Source organism: Gopherus flavomarginatus, chromosome 3, assembly GCF_025201925.1.
Source record: "Gopherus flavomarginatus isolate rGopFla2 chromosome 3, rGopFla2.mat.asm, whole genome shotgun sequence".
Taxonomy (NCBI): Eukaryota; Metazoa; Chordata; order Testudines; family Testudinidae; genus Gopherus; species Gopherus flavomarginatus.
Window position 1 is genome coordinate 92780613 of NC_066619.1, and position 16734 is coordinate 92797346.

The 16734-nt window shown below is 41.3% G+C and overlaps 1 protein-coding gene across 3 annotated transcripts in view; it reads left to right on the forward strand.

Annotated features, from left to right (window-relative positions):
• The window catches only part of ERMP1 (endoplasmic reticulum metallopeptidase 1), a 42946-nt gene that overhangs the window by 24788 nt on the left and 1424 nt on the right, over positions 1-16734 (forward strand). For all 3 annotated transcript variants that reach the window (XM_050945690.1, XM_050945689.1, XM_050945691.1), the window contains 8 exons: positions 250-462; positions 2406-2626; positions 5241-5415; positions 6744-6934; positions 8034-8186; positions 13700-13902; positions 14505-14620; positions 15120-15283. In XM_050945690.1, the coding sequence (XP_050801647.1) occupies positions 250-462; positions 2406-2626; positions 5241-5415; positions 6744-6934; positions 8034-8186; positions 13700-13902; positions 14505-14620; positions 15120-15283 (1436 nt within the window). The remainder of the gene's footprint in view (positions 1-249; positions 463-2405; positions 2627-5240; positions 5416-6743; positions 6935-8033; positions 8187-13699; positions 13903-14504; positions 14621-15119; positions 15284-16734) is intronic.

The following is a 16734-nucleotide window of genomic DNA, read 5'->3' on the forward strand; positions in this document are numbered from 1 at the left end:
TTTTTTGTTGTCAGAAGGGGGTCATGGTGAAGTTTGAGAAGTCCTGGTTTAGAAGAATATTTTGTGTTGTGCGTAATCAAATATGAAATGACAGCTAAAAGATTCATTAAACACATTTCTAATGTAATGTAGAAGTATAATTTTAGGATGTAATATTTTTCTTTTTTTTATAACATCTATATATAGAACTATGCTCTTGTCTTTCCAATTTTCATGTTATATATATTGTCTTTTTTCCCCCTTAAACAGGTGACAATATTTTAGGAATGCTAAAATACTTAGCAACATCAGATAAATTGGCCAAATCTTTTGACTATCGGCATGGAAATGTGGTCTTCTTTGATGTGTTTGGTCTGTTTGTCCTGGCCTATCCTGCTCGTGTTGGCACCATCATGAACTATATAATAACTGCAGTTACTGTCCTTTATCTAGGCAAAAAAATATTACAGCCCAGAAACAGGGGTAAGTCCAGCTAAGAACAATGTGATTTTTCTGAAGAGGAGGAACTTGGTAAGTTTTTAAATAAACAGGAGTTAATATGATAGGAAATTATCAGCAGATTATGCAATTACTTGCATAGATGAACTTTAAAATGGATATTGTCTACTCAGTAGCTTGTGTCAGTTGCTTTGGAGCTCATTGTTTTAAGTCACTCGAGCATGGAATGACTACAGTGATAAACGGATCCCCTCGTAGGCCCAAAAACACGAATGTGTTGTAGCTCAGCTTTTCATGAAAATTTCAATGGCATTTTTTAAAAGTTAAAAACAGTCACCTGAAATTATTTCAAAATTACTCAATGTCCAGTTTATGTTAGTTTTAGTAACAGGGGCAGGGCTTTTTCCTTACCCCTTTTTAAGAAAGAAAGAAGGAAATCTTTTTACATACAGATTTGTCAAAAAGCAGCAAATAATAAAACAGTCTTTAAGAGGAAAAAGGGTACTGAAAGTTATTGAAAGGACCTTGTCCATGTAGACTAAATAGACTCATAGACTTGAAGGTCAGAAGGGACCATTGTGACCATGTAGTCAGACCTCCTGCACATAGCAGGCCACACAGGGCCGATGCAAGGAAGTTTCACGCCCTAGGCGAAACTTCCACCTTGCACCTCCAACCCAGCTAACCCCCCCCCCACGGCAGCTAACTCAGCCCCCCACCCAGGGAGCCCCCCTGCAGCAGCTACCGCCCCCACTGCGACAGCTAACCCTTCTCCCCCCTGTTCCCCCACGGCAACTAACCCCACCCAGGGAGGCTCCCCCGTTCCCCCACGGCAGCTAACCTTCCCTGGGGAGACCTCTCCCTCCCGCCACGGCAGCTAACCCTGCCTGGGGAGACCTCCCCCAGCGGAAGCTAACCTTGCTTGGGTAGCCCGCCCCAGCTCACCTCGGCTCCCTCTCCTCCACAGAGCACGCTGGCGCTGCTCTAATTCTCCTCCCTGCCCAGGCTTGCGGCGCTGATTGGAGGAGACTTAGAGCTGGGCTGTGTGCTCAGTGGAGGAGGCAGAGTGGAGGTAAGCTAGGGCGGGGAGCTGTTTCCCTGTGCGCCCCCTCCCCCGTTACTGCGGGCAGCCCTCCCTACGCCCCCCCGTGTGCTCCCCCACCCAGCTCACCTCCACTCCACCTCCTCGCCTGAGGGGAGTTTTAGGCGCCCCCAACCACTAGGCGCCCTAGGTGGCCACCTAGTTTGCCTAAATGGTTGCACCGACCCTGAGGCCACAGAATCTCACCCACTCCTGAAACAGACCCCTAAATCTGGCTGAGTTACTGAAGTCCTCAACTCATGTTTTAAGGACTTCAAGTTACAGAGAATCCACCATTTGCACTAGTTTAAACCTGTGAGTGACCCATGCCACATGCTGCAAAGGAAAGTGATACCCCCCTGCCTCCCCAGGGTCTCAGCCAATCTGATCTGGGGGGAAATGCCTTTCTGATCCCAAATGCTCTGCAATTAAGTCTCCTTTAATTATTGGGAGGGGAGAACAAGCACAGAACTAATAATTTATATAATATAACTTAATAAGGAAATACTTTTAGCAAAACTTTATAAACAAAACCAAACCCATGCAAACTACCTTCTTTCACTGGGAAACATAAACTGGAATCCTTAAACAAAATCTTTCCTGAAGTTTCCTAGGCTGTGGGATAATCTCTCAAGGGAAATGCCCTGAACAAATCACTAGTTTAGTAAGAAAGGATCTTGTGGTGATAAGGGCATGGACTGGATAGCTTAGGCCCTGATGCTGCAAAGGAATCTTCAGCAACAGACCCCTAAACCTACATTGCATCTTATTTAATGACCAAGGTGATTATTGTAATTTTAGTCCCAGTATAGCACCCTAACTGCAAGATGTAGCTAATAAAATGGCCTATTGCATTTGAGTTTACTATTTTTTCTCTCTTCCTTAGCTATTAACTACATGAAGGAGCTCTCCGTTGCATTTGGCTTCACACTGTTAAGTTGGTTCTCCACATTAGTGACTGTCCTTATTGTGGCAGTGTTCATCTCTCTCATCGGACAGTCTCTTTCTTGGTATAACCACTTCTATGTCTCCATCTTCTTGTATGGAACTGCAGCTGCAGCTAAACTAATCCTCGTGCACACGTTAGCCAAAAAGTTCTATTATAAGGTAAGTGCTGATTCTTTGTAGTTTACTACTTGGTGACATAGAGTAGAAAAATTAGATCATTACTGATGATGAACAGGGATTTAATAATCTGAACTGTGATAAGTGTTGACTTGAAAGCCCATCAGTTCAGTTGGCTCATAAGCTTCATGAAGATTTAAATATATGTTTGACAGAGATACAAAAGACTTCTCTTGGGGGTGTTAAGTTTAATATTTTTAAATTTATCAAACTGGATCAGTCCCTAGACCCATCCAGTCCAGAATATTGTGTCTGACAGTGACCAATACCAGATGCTTCAGAAGAAAGAGGAAGAACCGCATGGTAGGCTAATTTAAGATAGTTCTTCCACATTAGGTCTCATTCTGGTCTCTAGTAGTTAAATTGGTTTAACCCTGAAGCATTCTTGTTATCACTAATTATGATAACTCTGCATATTTTTTATGTAGTTATTCAGTCATTCTTTGAATCTTGTTAATTGTTTTGGCTTCAGATAACTGCCTATGACAATTAGTTCCTCAGATTAATCAGAGACTGTGTGGAAAAGTTATCCCTTTTATTTGTTTTGAATTTCCTACCTTATAAATTTTATTAAATGAGCCCTTGATCTTGTGTTATAAGGCAGAGAGAACAGACATTCCTAGTCTGCCTTCTCTATACTATTAATTAATTTATGTACTTTTATCACGTTCCCTCTTATTTATCTCCTTTCTAAGATAACAATCCCAATCTTTTCAATCTCTTCATATGAGTTTTTCCCTGGCTTTGATCATTCTCTTGTTGCTCTTCTTTGAATTTCTGATTCTGCACTTTCCATTTTGAGTACTGCATACAGCAGGGGTAGGCAACCTGTGGCACACATGCCAAGGGCGTCGCATGAGCTGATTTTCAGTGGCACTCACACTGCCCTGGTCCTGGCCACTGGTCCGGAGGGGCTCTGCATTTTAATTTAATTTTAAATGAAGCTTCTTAAACATTTTAAAAACTTTATTTACTTTACATACAACAATAGTTTAGTTATATATTATAGACCTCTAGAAATAGACCTTCTAAAAACATTAAAATGTATTACTGGCATGTGAAACCTTAAATTAGAGTGAATAAATAAAGACTTGGCACACCACTTCTGAAAGGTTGCAGACCCCTGGCATAGAGTATTCTAGGTGAGGCCGTACCATTGATTTATATAAAGGCATTATAATTTCCATGTTATTCATCCCATTCCTTATGCATCCTAATTTCTTGTTTGCTTTTTTGACCACAGCTGCACATTGAGTAGAGGTCTTCATTGAGCTATCTACAGTGATGTCCAAGTCCCTTTCTTGAGTTAACTATATTAATTTAGCACTCTGTAAGGTGTCGCGGTAGTTTTCATTTTCACCTCCTTTGAACATTACTTTGTATTATTGGCATTGAATTTCATTTGCCATCATGTTGCTATGACGTTCCAGGATGCAATCCAGACATTAAAGGGCTGTGTCACCTTTGTCCTGCAACCTGGGGTGCGTCGCAGTGCTTTGCTGCCATAACTTGCAACTTCGGCTCCTCAATAAACAACAAACAGCATGCAGGTAACACCCTGCAAGTTTGCTGGCAGGCTGCAGCTATACATGCTTCAGTCATACTCTGGTTTCCACCAGCCTGGGTTACCACTTGCATGGTGACCTCAACACACTCCCAGTCCCAAATTTCCCCTCAAAATGTATATTCTGCACTGCCCAACCCTCTCCTGGACAACTCAGATATTTTAGGTCTGTTGCCCCTCTAAGGGGATCAATATCCAACAGTCCTGCTAGTTTAAATGGAGTTATCTCACAGTCCAGTTTAACCACAACACTGGATTAGTTTTGATTAAAGACTAAAACAAGTTTATTTAAATACAAGAAGATAGGTTTTAAGTGAGTAGAAGATATTAAAATCAGAAATGGTTACAAGAGAAATAAAGATGAAATGGTTTCTAGTACTAAAACTGAACAAACTTGACTTGGTGAAGGTGAAATCCTTTACCACATGTTTTCAGTAACATTGCTAACTAGTGTTAAAAATGTGCCTAATCTTGCCTGTGGACCCTGGTGCTTCCTTTGAAAAAAATAAAATAACCCTCGCACTTGGACAATATAGAATACTATATCAAAAAAAGGCTTTAATGTAATTGCATATGCAGTAGTAATACCGAGTATATAGGAAGAGGCATAGTTAACAGCTGCTGATAAAACTGCAACTCAGAATCTTCTTAAGTGTTTGTGAAATGTTTTCATATGGTTACAGACAAACCATTTGCTACATATGAAAGTAAAAAGCAATGTGCATAAACCATACATCAAGAAAATGTTGCCTTTCTTTTCCTTTAATTCGCTATTCCTTCCCTCCAACTTCCAAACTGATCTCCTGTTAAACTACTTTTTGAATCTGCTCTGATGTAGCATCTAATTGTATAGCTCCATAAAGGGAAAGAAATTGGTGTGGCAGTATTTATAAAAGGATAGATGGTGACCAAACAAAACTTTAGCTGTGTATAAGGAACAGAAATTTGCAATAGTGGCCTTAAGAGATCTGATATATATACTGATCACTGAGCAGGCTAATTCTGTATTTTTGCTCTTTTTTTCCTTTACAGAATAGAAATGAGCAGTACCTGGGGGAGATGTTCTTTGATGTCTCACTTCTCGTTTGGTCTATTGCATTGGTTCTAATCACTCAGCTAGGCCTTTGCTCAGCATTCATCTGTGCAATGTGGGTAGCGTTTCCTTTACTCACAAAGCTATTGACCTATAGAGAATTCAAACAAAAAGGTAAAAATGTATTTTATTATTTGACAACCTGGGAGCTCAATTATTATATGTCAGGGCATGATTACAGCCAGCTTGAACTAAACTAAAGAGAATTCCCATGAACGTGTGGTTCTTTAAACAAAAATAACTTCTCTGAGCTCTGAATTATTCTGACTTAAGAAAACCAGTAGCATTTTTGTTAGGAATAACTATAACATTGACAGAAAGGCAGCTTTTAAGAATAGAGCAGATATGTAGGAGTGGCTTGAGTCATCTATATAATTAGAGCCCTGTGTGGATACAAAATTTGGATCTGCAAAAATGGTCCATGGATATCTGCCTCCAGAGATGCAGATATCCATAGATACAAAGCGGATATCCATGGATTTGCAGGACTCTCTAGATAATATTCCAGTATTGTCACTCTGAAGCCTAGAATGTCTGAGTCAGTGTGAAACTATGGAAACAGCAACAAGCATGTCTCTTTTGTTCAGAATATTACCAGGTTCAATCATCACTAGAGTTTGCAGTCTGTTACCATCTACTTTCTAAATTCTCAGCTATTTTGACTTTACGGATTACACCTGTTTGGTGTACGGCTACACTATGGCTACATATCTATGCCATGCCAAGAGTCACAGACCATTGTGATATGAGAGGTAACTCAACCTGTCACCACCCTTACTTTACAACTAATTTGCATGCAACAATTTCTTTGCCCGTTTGAGGGATATTGCATAGATGTGGATTATTTGGCCCAAATGCTACATCCATGTGAGAGCGCCTTGGCTTTTGGTGACAAGTATAATATATATCAGTACAGACTCAGTGGGGCAAATTATCAGTGTGTTCAGTTATGATGATTGTTCAAATACACCTCTACCCTGATATAACGCTGTCCTCGGGAGCCAAAAAAATCTTACTGCATTATAGGTGAAACCGCGTTATACTGAACTTGCTTTGATCCGCTGGAGTGCGCAGCCCTACCCCCCTGAAATGCTGCTTTACCATGTTGTATCTGAGTTCATGTTCTATCCGGGTAGAGTTGTATTTAGATGAAAGATGGGACCTAAACCAGTGTCATAGTTAGACACAGGTATTGAGACACAAGTCTGTTTAGCTTTTTTCACAATACAAGTATAGTATTATGTAGCTATAAAAATGTCTTACATTGGTATGGTCTGTACCAAAAGGAGCCTTATGTCCATGTAGATGGACCTCGCCCTTGGAAATAGCTTGCATTTATCCCTTGATATTGTATACAATAACTAATTAAAACTGCAAGTTCTGTATCTTATAGGCTACAGAATATCCTGCTTGCTTGTTTTTTTTTTCTCTCTCTCCTGTAGGTGCCACAATAAGATTTGTCATGATTTACATGCTGGGAATGTTTATTCCATACCTCTATATAATGTACCTCACCTGGACAATATTTGAAATGTTCATTCCCATCATGGGTCGAAGTGGTACAGAAATTCCACCTGATGTAGTGCTGGCAGCCTTTATCCTTAGCAGCACTGTAATTCTATCTTCCTATTTTGTAAGGAGTTTTTTTTTTTTTTTTTTTAACCTTGTAATCCATATATTGAGCTGCTTTTTAAAAGGAATATTTGAAATTAATGGTGGTTTAATTGTAGGCTAAAAAGCTAGCTGATCACAAGGAACTCCCATAAAAGTAACTAAATCAATACAGTAAAATTAAACTAGACTCTCCAGAGATGCTGTTTGTGGATACTTGAAAACCAAATTCTATCTTCATATAGCAGTGTGCTCCTCTCAGTGAAGTTGGTTGGATCTGTGCATGTTACAGGGTTGAATTTTGTCCAGTATCTGACTAGAGAGTTGGTTTTATACATGATATGAAAATGTGATGCTGATGAGGAAGTTCAGTGACTTTCCCCTATTGGTGAAGGAGTCCCTGAGAGGACCAGCAGAATATTGACCCAAAAAATGTACTGAAGTAACCTGCTGTCTATGAAAATGGGGGTTCATCCCATTGTAAACTTCCCTTCCTGTTTTCAGGATGATTGTTTTGCATTCATGATAAGATTAAACTGAGCCATTGTACAGGAGAGAGTTTAAATGCAGTAAACAATACATTATTAGTTGAAGAAAATCCATTTAGACAGAACACAAGATAGATCTGCTGTAGGATGAAGGTACATAGATGAGTGCAAGGGAAGACTATCTTCAGTAGAAAAACATAATTTAACTTTCTTGAGAGATTTTAATTCTGGAGGGTAATTAGGACTTAAGTGTAATTTAGGAAGAATGTGGCATTGAGTATAAATTGACCTGAATAATATATAGATAACTTCATGTTTCAGCACTGTTTTTAACAATGTGCCCTCACACAGTCCTGTAATTAAAAATAATCAGGCACCGTTTGCTAATGAACATTTTAAAAAACAATGTGTGCTTAAAACTCTAGGAAGTCTGCACAGATCTAGCATATCGGTTATTTAAGACTGCATGACTTAATGTCTTGTGCATCAAATTAAATAACGCTTGTGAAGATAATGACATTTTAAAATGTCCTCTGAATTCCATAAATTAGGTCTTTAGAAATACACTAATACTATCTTTTGATACTCAGTGCAGTAATTTCATAACTAGTGCCTGATATTTTTATTCTCTAGCTTAACTTCATCTATCTTGCCAAAAGTACAAAGAAGATACTAATAACTTTAACTGCAGTGTTTGGAGTTACACTAATTCTTGTTTGCAGTGGAGTATTCTTCCCATACAGTTCTGATTCCGCTAATCCAAAACCTAAGCGAGTCTTTCTCCAGGTAAGAGAAACCTTACATAATATATAGCCTACATCTTCTATTTTTTTTTCTCTCTTCAACCTTTTTTCCCCCCTTCAAAGAAGCGCATTTTGTCCTTTGATATAGGACAATTCGTAAAAGGATTGTTCATTCGCAGGCAGTTAAAAATATGTAGCTGCTTGAGATTATTGTAACTTTTTTTGTTTTCATTGCTCACGATGGGCCACACTCTTCCGTGACTTCTGTTTGGTTACACCAGGAATTAATTTGGCTCAATAAACATGTTTAAATACTTACATATATTTGTTGTGACAAACAGTATTCTTAGCATGCAGGAAGCTAGGCAGACGGTCTCTCTTTTGATCCTTGTGGAACAGTCCATCTACTTTGTGTGGAGGCTGGCTCAGCTGCACTCTGTATATACTGATTTTGCTGGTGTGCTATGGTCAACTTGAAAGGATAGGGAGTGAATCTTTTTAGTAGTGAAATGATTTGTCTTCCCCATTTATTTTTAGAGTGCATACCTATTTTTAGAGTGCATATGTATGTGTGAAGAGTGGGTGGACTGACAAGTGTAGCTTTGTAATAGTTAAAAGTCTTACCAGACTTTCGGACAACACGAAGTGTAAAAATAAGAAGTGTATAAAATAAAGGCAAATTGTCTTGTTGCAGTTGGCTTGGAGCCTCTTTCTCTACTCATATCCAGTTGAGAGATGTTACTTCAAGAAAACTTATTAATAACTTAAAAGACAACCAGTCCTGTTTATCAGTGATATCCAGGTATTATCTACTGGAATTACTTTCTTAGTAGATTAGTGGGTAGTGGCAGTAATTTGGAAACTGGGATCATTGATTTTGCTCCTGACAACTTGTTCTTCTTTGAGTGATGGTGCCTATGTGTATCCCACACATGGGACACCCATGTGTCGGAGTCTGGAATTTCTTGCAAGCAGTTCCCATTAGCCCACATGTGCCATAGTTCTTGTGATGTAGGCTAACACCTCTCCAATTCCTTCTGACCACCATATGGTCTGAGTCAGAGTCTTCAGTGTCCTCGGCAGTCTTTGTTTTTTAGTGCACTATTCCTGTAAAAATTGTGTATAACTAGTTTCTTTAGTAATTTTTATTGTATAGTATAGCGTAATCAGGGATAGTCGATTATTTTTTGTCAAGGTCCAAATTTCTTAGGCAAGGTATAGTCAAGGTCCAGACTCCAGAGAAAATAATAATCAAAAATAACAATAATGATAAGTAAATACAAATATTTTTGGAGTCTGTTCAAACGCATGTTGCAAGATCTTCTGACATGATGTGGGGGCAAGATCACACATCCCAGTCCAGGGCTGGTGCAACTCAGAGTCTGGTATTGGGCTGGGCATCAAAGATAGAATGCTCACGTTTCAAGAGGGTGCAATCTATATTTAGCTAAAGGAGTAGAGATTCTGCAATAAGTTGTTACTCACCTAACTGCAAGCATTTCTCTGCTTGGGCTCATCAACGCAATTTGCATTCAGATTCTGCAGGAATCCCTGCTATCTTAGAGTGTACACTTACCCCAAGTCTTCAGGTCTTGCATTCAGTTCCCTGTGGGTGCACTTGTCCGCAATCTGCGCTTTCCATCCTCCACTTAATAATCATCTGATCTTCATGCACCCTCTCTCAGCTAGATTTTTGAATGAGATTCTCAGATCCTTTCCTCTAGTGGTGAAGATCAAACCTCAGTGTGACCTCAGTTGTGTTCTATCATCACTCAGTAAGACTCCTTTGAACTGCTGGCCACATGCATCTATCCATGAAGGTGGTCTTTCTGATAGCTAAAACGTCGGCCAGAAGAGTCAGTGAACTGGGAACGCTTATGGCAGGCCCCCCATATACAACTTTCTATAAAGAAAAGATCTTGTTATGCCCCCATCTCGGGTAGTTTGAGTTTCATAGGTCATCCACTTACCTGTATTTTTTCCAGACCACATGTCTCAGAATAGAAGTGTCTCTGAACGTCTGGAGGGATTTGGTCATTTATCTGAAAAGAACAAAGGATGTTAGAAAGTCATCAAAACTGTTTCCATAGCAGAGCAATCAAGAGGTCAATGTATATTGGTGCAGAGACTTTCAAAATGGATCTCAGGTTATATTACCCTTGGTTACCATCTAGCCATGATGGGTAGAGGCACATTGCATAAGGGGGCAAGTTACTTCAGCTGCATCTCTGAGAGACATACCCATTCTGGAGATATGTAGGGCAGCAACTTGGAGCTCTTTGTATACCTTCCTGAGACATTACGTCCTGATAGTTGTCAGCTGTGTATATGGCTGGGGGGAACAGCACTACTGCAGTTAACTGTCACTCCTGCATCCTCTCCACCTGGTTGACTACTGCTTCTTAATCTCCCATGTGTGGAGTGCATAGGGACCTCATTCAAAGAAGAAATGCAGGTTATTCGTGTGTATACGTATCTCGTGTGTGGAATACACATAGGGACCACACATCTCAAAGAACTCCAGTTACAGGTAGGTAACCTCCATTTACGGTCACCCAGGAAAGAAATATGAAAAATGTGTAAGTACTGGGTTTGGAATTCCTGGATTTTTGGATATGTGATTCACACTTGGGCCTTGTCTACATTGGAAAGTCATTTTGGTATAATCTAAGTTGTGAATTATTAAACTGATATAATGCTCCATTTGGACACTCTTGTCCACTACTTTTATGTTTTTCAGTTTAGTTTTTATAGATTAATAAATTCCAAGGCCAGAAGGAAATCCTGTGACCATCTAGTCTGATTGCCTATATGACACAGGCCATAGAACTTCCGCCCCCCAAATTCCTAGAGCAGATCTTTTAGAAAAAATCTAATCTTGATTTAAAAATTGACAGCGATGGAGAATCCAGCATGACCCTTGGTAAATTGTTCCAATGGCTCATTAGCTCATTATCCTCACTTAAAAATGTGTGCCTTATTTCCCGTCTGAATTTGTCTAGCTTCAGCTTTGACATTGGATCATTTTATATCTTTGTCTGCTAGATTAAAGAGCTCATTTTCAAATATTAGTTTCTCATGTAGATAATTATAGACTGTAATCAAGTCACCTCATAACCTTCTCTTCGTAAAGCTAAGTAGAGGTAGTTAGTTTGGCAAGGGGTTTAACCTAAACGAAAAAAGGCACTTTTTAAAATACTAGAATAAGAATGCCCATGGGGTGGGGGGAAAAGGTGCTCAGTACAGGTCTAACGAAACCAGTATAAGGTTGTACCACATGCCTGTGTAAACAAGGCTTAAAGCAGGGTTGACTCAGTACTTTAGAGGGATATTAATTGAGTGTTAATTTTCTGTAAACTCCTAAATTCCTGCTCTCCAAAGTCTGTTGCTGCCTTTTCCCTTCCCAAGCTGGAGGCATCTGTTTACTGTCACTAGAGCTAAAAAGTGCTTAGACATCCACAACAGCCAATTCAGTAGTCCTCTACATTCTGCCATGCTTGAACTGTTCTTAGAAACTTAGGCTCAATTTAAAAGTCTCAGTACAGCCTCTCTGGTCATTCTGGACAAGTTCAAAGTATCTCCCCTCTAAGATTATGTCTACACAGCAACTAGACACCTGTGGCTGGCCTGTGCTAGCTGACTAAAGCTCACGGGGCTCTGCCTGCAGGGCTGTTTCATTTAGATTTGTGGGCTTAGGTTGGAGCACTGGCTCTGGGACCCTCCCACCCTGCAACGTCCTAGAGCTCACTCTCCAACCTGAGCCCGGAAATCTTCACAGCAATGAAGTAGCCCCTCAGCCTGAGCCCCACAATCCCAAGTCGCCTGGTGTGGGCCAACCTCTGGTTTTTATTTGCTGTGTAGATATACCCAAGAGCTTCAGTCAGGCAAACTATACATTACATCTCTGGGACTATTGCCAGTGTCACTGGGCTTCACTGACCTTATTCACAGAATGGCAGTGAGTTCCTCTTGTAAAACATTTGGAAAGTGCAACCTTAGGGCAGTCTTTCTTCCCTGAGTGCGTGGGGCTTAGTTTCTTTGCTTTGTAAAATTGTTTTACCTGAGTTCAACCTCTGTACTTGGTCCAATAAGCATTGATATTTAAGAATGGCCTATTTGTGTCCTACAAGAAATATCTAGTGGCCAAATCTGCGCAGGGGCTCAGGTAACACCAGGCTGAGGACCATACAAGTACCTTGATAGAAACACATTTTCTAACATACCATGGAACAGGGAGGGGTTCTCAACCTTTTTCTTCCTGAGACACCCCCCTCCCCAACATGGTATAAAAACTCCACAGCCCACCTGTGCCACAAAACTGTTTTTCTCTGCATATAAAAGCCAGGGCCAGTGTTAAAGGACAGCAGGCAGGGCAATTGCCCAGTGCCCCACGCCGCATGGGCCATTGTGAAGCTAGATTGCTCAGGTCTTGGCTTCAGCTCCTGGTGGCAGGACTTGGAGTCCCAGAGTTCAGACCCAGGTGGTGGTGCTTTCTGCCTTGGGCCCCAGCAGGTCTAATGCCAGCCCTGCTTGGTGGACACCCTGAAACCTGCGCACGGATCCCCAATGGGCTCCAGACCCCTGGTTGAGAACGAGTGCCATGGAATAGTGGTTTTCAAACTCTTTTTGGGGGTGGGACCCAGTTGAAGAAGATAGTTGATGCCCACAATCCAACAGAGCTGAGGATGAGGGGTTTGGAGTGTGGGAGGGGCTCAGGGCGGGGAAGAGGATTGGGGTGAGGGCTGCGGGATGGGGCTGGGAAAGAGGGGTTGGGGGGGCTCAGGGCTGGTGCAGAGGTTTGGGGTATGGGAGGCGGGTCAGGCTCTGGCCTAGGGATGAGGGGTTTGAGGTGCGGGAGGGGCTCTGGGTTTTGAGTTGTTCAGGGCTGGTGCAGGAGGGGGTCAGGGCTCTGGGCTTGGGCTGAGGGGTTTGGGGTGCAGGAAGGGTTCCAGATTTGGGGGTCTCAGTGCTGGGGAAGAGGGTTAGGGTGTGGGCGTGGACTTACCTCCAGCAGCTCCTGGTCAGCGGTGCAACTGGGGTGTGCCGCAGACCATGCTCTGCCCTGGAAGCGGCCAGCAGCAGGTTTGGCTCATAGGCAGAGGCGCACAAGCGGCTCTGCATGACTCTCACCTGTCTCCCCCACCCAGTTCCCATTGGCCGGTTGCTTGCCAATGGGAGTGCAGAGCCGGGGCTCAGGGCAGGGGCAGCATGCAGAGCCCCGTGGCTCCCCTGCCTAGAAGCTGGATCTGCTGCTAGCTGCTTCCGGGGCACAGCGCTGTGTTGGAAAAGGTAGGCAGTAGTCTGCCTTGGCTGAGCAGCACTGCTGACAGACCTTTTAACATCCCAGTTGGTGGTGCTGACCAGAGCAAGGTGACCCAGCGCCATACATGCATGCATACCCACGGTTTGAAAAATACTGCCATAGAAGACCTTATGCTGTGCTAAAAATGTGTTGGCGGTAATGGTGGGCATTTCAGAATCAGTTCTGACTTTATCAGGTTACACAAAATATTCCAAATGCCTGATGGTTTTTCTGTTTGTTCCTTACTCTTGCAGCACGTGAGCAGAAGATTTTATGGCCTAAATGGAAACTTGGTAAAAAGTGACTCTGGAATATGGATTAATGGGTTGGACTATGCTGGCATATCTCACATCACTCCTCATATACCTGAACTCAATGATACTATCAGAACTAATTGTGAGGACAAGGCCCCTCTCTGTGGCTTTCCTTGGATTCTTCCTGTGCACTTTCTTCTCAGGTAACTTTCTTCTGAGTAATGCCACTGCCTGTTAGGACCACATGGAACTTAATTTCCAAGACACATCAGACACTTTTGCAAAAGATCCATTGAAGGATGAAGAATAAAATTCATCTTGTAATGTTTTTGTCACTGCGAAAGGCTCTCTTTTTCATCATATTATAATGTCTCTGGCTGTAAATGTTTTGTCACAAAACTTTAGGAGACAACATTTGATAACTGATGTCATGGTTTTGTGTCCACCCAACGGTAGCAATTTGGAAATCTAAAAATTCCTTACTTTGGTCATTGTTTTAGCTTGTTTTACCTTAAGTTAACAGGTGGCTTGGTCAAAGAGAATGAGGTGAGGAATAAAGGCATGGTAGAGGCAATCCTGCTGTTCACTGAGGGTCCCTTTTAAATGTTTTGATTGCGGCCACCGACTATGAAAGCATTAATCTTCACCTCTAGGGTAAATGGCACTTGAACATTTCATTTTATAATAGCAAGGCTGCCCAGCGTTGTTGTACAAAGACTTGCATTTTGCCCAGAGTCTATAATCTTTTAGCACTATAAGGCACTTTTGAGTGTTGCGTTGGGCTTAAAAATGCTTTTTGTTGTAGAAAGAACTGGTATCTTCCTGCTGCAGAAATTTCTCCCACAAAACCTGTTCACTTTAAACTTCTGGCCAAAGAGCAAATGTCCTGGGATTCTACAAAGTTAACCTTTGAAGTATCAGGTGAGTGGCTATATGTCTATCAGCCTCTGATTTTGAGATTTTTTTTTTTATGCTTATTATAAGCTTAAATTCTGATATTGAAAGTGGCTATGTTATCCCTGGGATAGCGGAGTGATTGGCACTAATGCAAAATTGCTAACCTGGCATCAACTTATTCAACTTCCCAGGCACTCCAAAAATTGTGGCTGTATTGCAATCTTAAAGGCTCATTTGAATTAACAATTGACTTTTGTTAGCTAGAAATTTGTAAAGCCCATTTTATAACTCTGTCCCTCACTGCACAAGATCCACTATGGCTTCTTCTAAGGATAGCGGAGCTGCTTAGTTCTGTATCTCATATTGAGAGAGACAGCTGGCAGCATACAGGCTAAATCTCCCATACAAAATTATATTAAACAGCTAATTGGGGCACAGAAGAACCCATAGTAGCTAGAATGCAGTAGAAATGTGTTTCTCTTCACTTCCTTCTGCTAATAAATCTGCCTTTCTGATGTTGTAGGTCCCAGTCACATGTCACTGTACATTCGACCACATGAAGGGTCGACACTGTCCAGCTGGTCTCTTGGAGATGGAACTCCTGTTGCTAATATAGGAGGGGATTATTTTGTGTTTTACGCTCATGGGCTGCAGGCTGTGGCATGGCGCTTCTGGATCGAGTTGAAGGTGAGGGTGAAAAATGTTTGAGAAAACTTTAAGAATAAACCCAACTTGCTTTATTACATAGATTAATAGAAGCTAGAGGTGAGATTTAATTTGTCTTTTAGTCTGTCCTCCGTGGGCTGATACAAGTGTGTGTAAATATTTTAGTGCATTCCCTTGTCAGATTTTAAATGGGGCTTCCATTATTTCCTCTGATAGACACTTTTACAGTCTTCTGTCTTGCCATTAGGATTTTTTTATATTTCTCAACTGTACCTTTTCTTAATAGTATCTCATGCTCCTAATTAGAGCTGTTTTGTTGTAGTCTAAATAATTTCTCCCCATATATCTGTTTGTTTACTTTAGGAAACTAGGACTCTTAAGTGGTAAATCCATCCCCTTAGAAAGGGAGGAAGTTACAGACTTTGGTTTGTAAACTTCCTGTGGATGCTTTTACACTTTTAAGGTGCCCTTTGGAGCAATTCCCAGTTTCTTTTTCAAGTTGAATGTTGATGGGACCATGGAAGTCACCTCTCATCATCTTACCTAAAGTTTCCCAGAAATAATTCACAGCATACCTGAAGCTTTTATTGCTGTAGAATTTAAGATGTCTGATTCCCTTGGAAATTTTTATAGGGAAACATACAGGTCCCGCAAGGGTTCGTTCCTGGATAAGGTGTTCTGATCACTTACCAAATGGTTTTCCGAAGTGGAGTAAAGAGATACTCACCAGCAGCCCTGCACCCAGTTGTGCGAAACAGGAGTCTGTTTTGTACTAGAGCTCTGCCAGATGGACAAGGAAATTTTATTTGTTACCTAAACTGTGAGATTGAGGAGTTGGGAAGAGCTCCCAAAACTTGTAGCCCTGCTTTGGTAGTTATGATCAGGGCGCTGAACTCCTTTGTATAGTAAACTGAAGGTAAACTAATTTCATTTAGTTGCTAGGAAAGGAACTCTGGTGTTGGTGATGAGTGAGCCTACTGCAGGGCCCATCAGAATCTTGACAAGTAGATTGATCCAACAGGTGAAGGAGCAGCCCTATTCATCCCAGACTTTGGAAGCTTTTCACAGTAATTCTCTTCAGGCAGGAAGATTCACTTCCTTGTGTGTATTGGAGATTTGATCATACTGACCTCTTCATGGATACATGGGCTAAGTTCTGAGCACAGTTGAATGTGTGCAGTCTTAAGTAAATGGCATTGTACATGTGCAACGGAATACAGATCAGCTGGGATATCGGGTCAATATCAATACTTCTATTGATTCTCTCTTCTGTCAGGGATCTCCATTCTGCAAAGTCTCTTCTGCATGGTGATAAATCCATTTTCTTTCACATTAAATAATACTACTGGTATATTTTAACAGACATTAAGAAGGCTTTTAGCTTTAAAAATAGTGAACCATGGGGCTGATGTAGTATATTGGACACTAGCTAGCTTGAATGAAGACTCAGCAGGGGTACCTGGAATGAACAA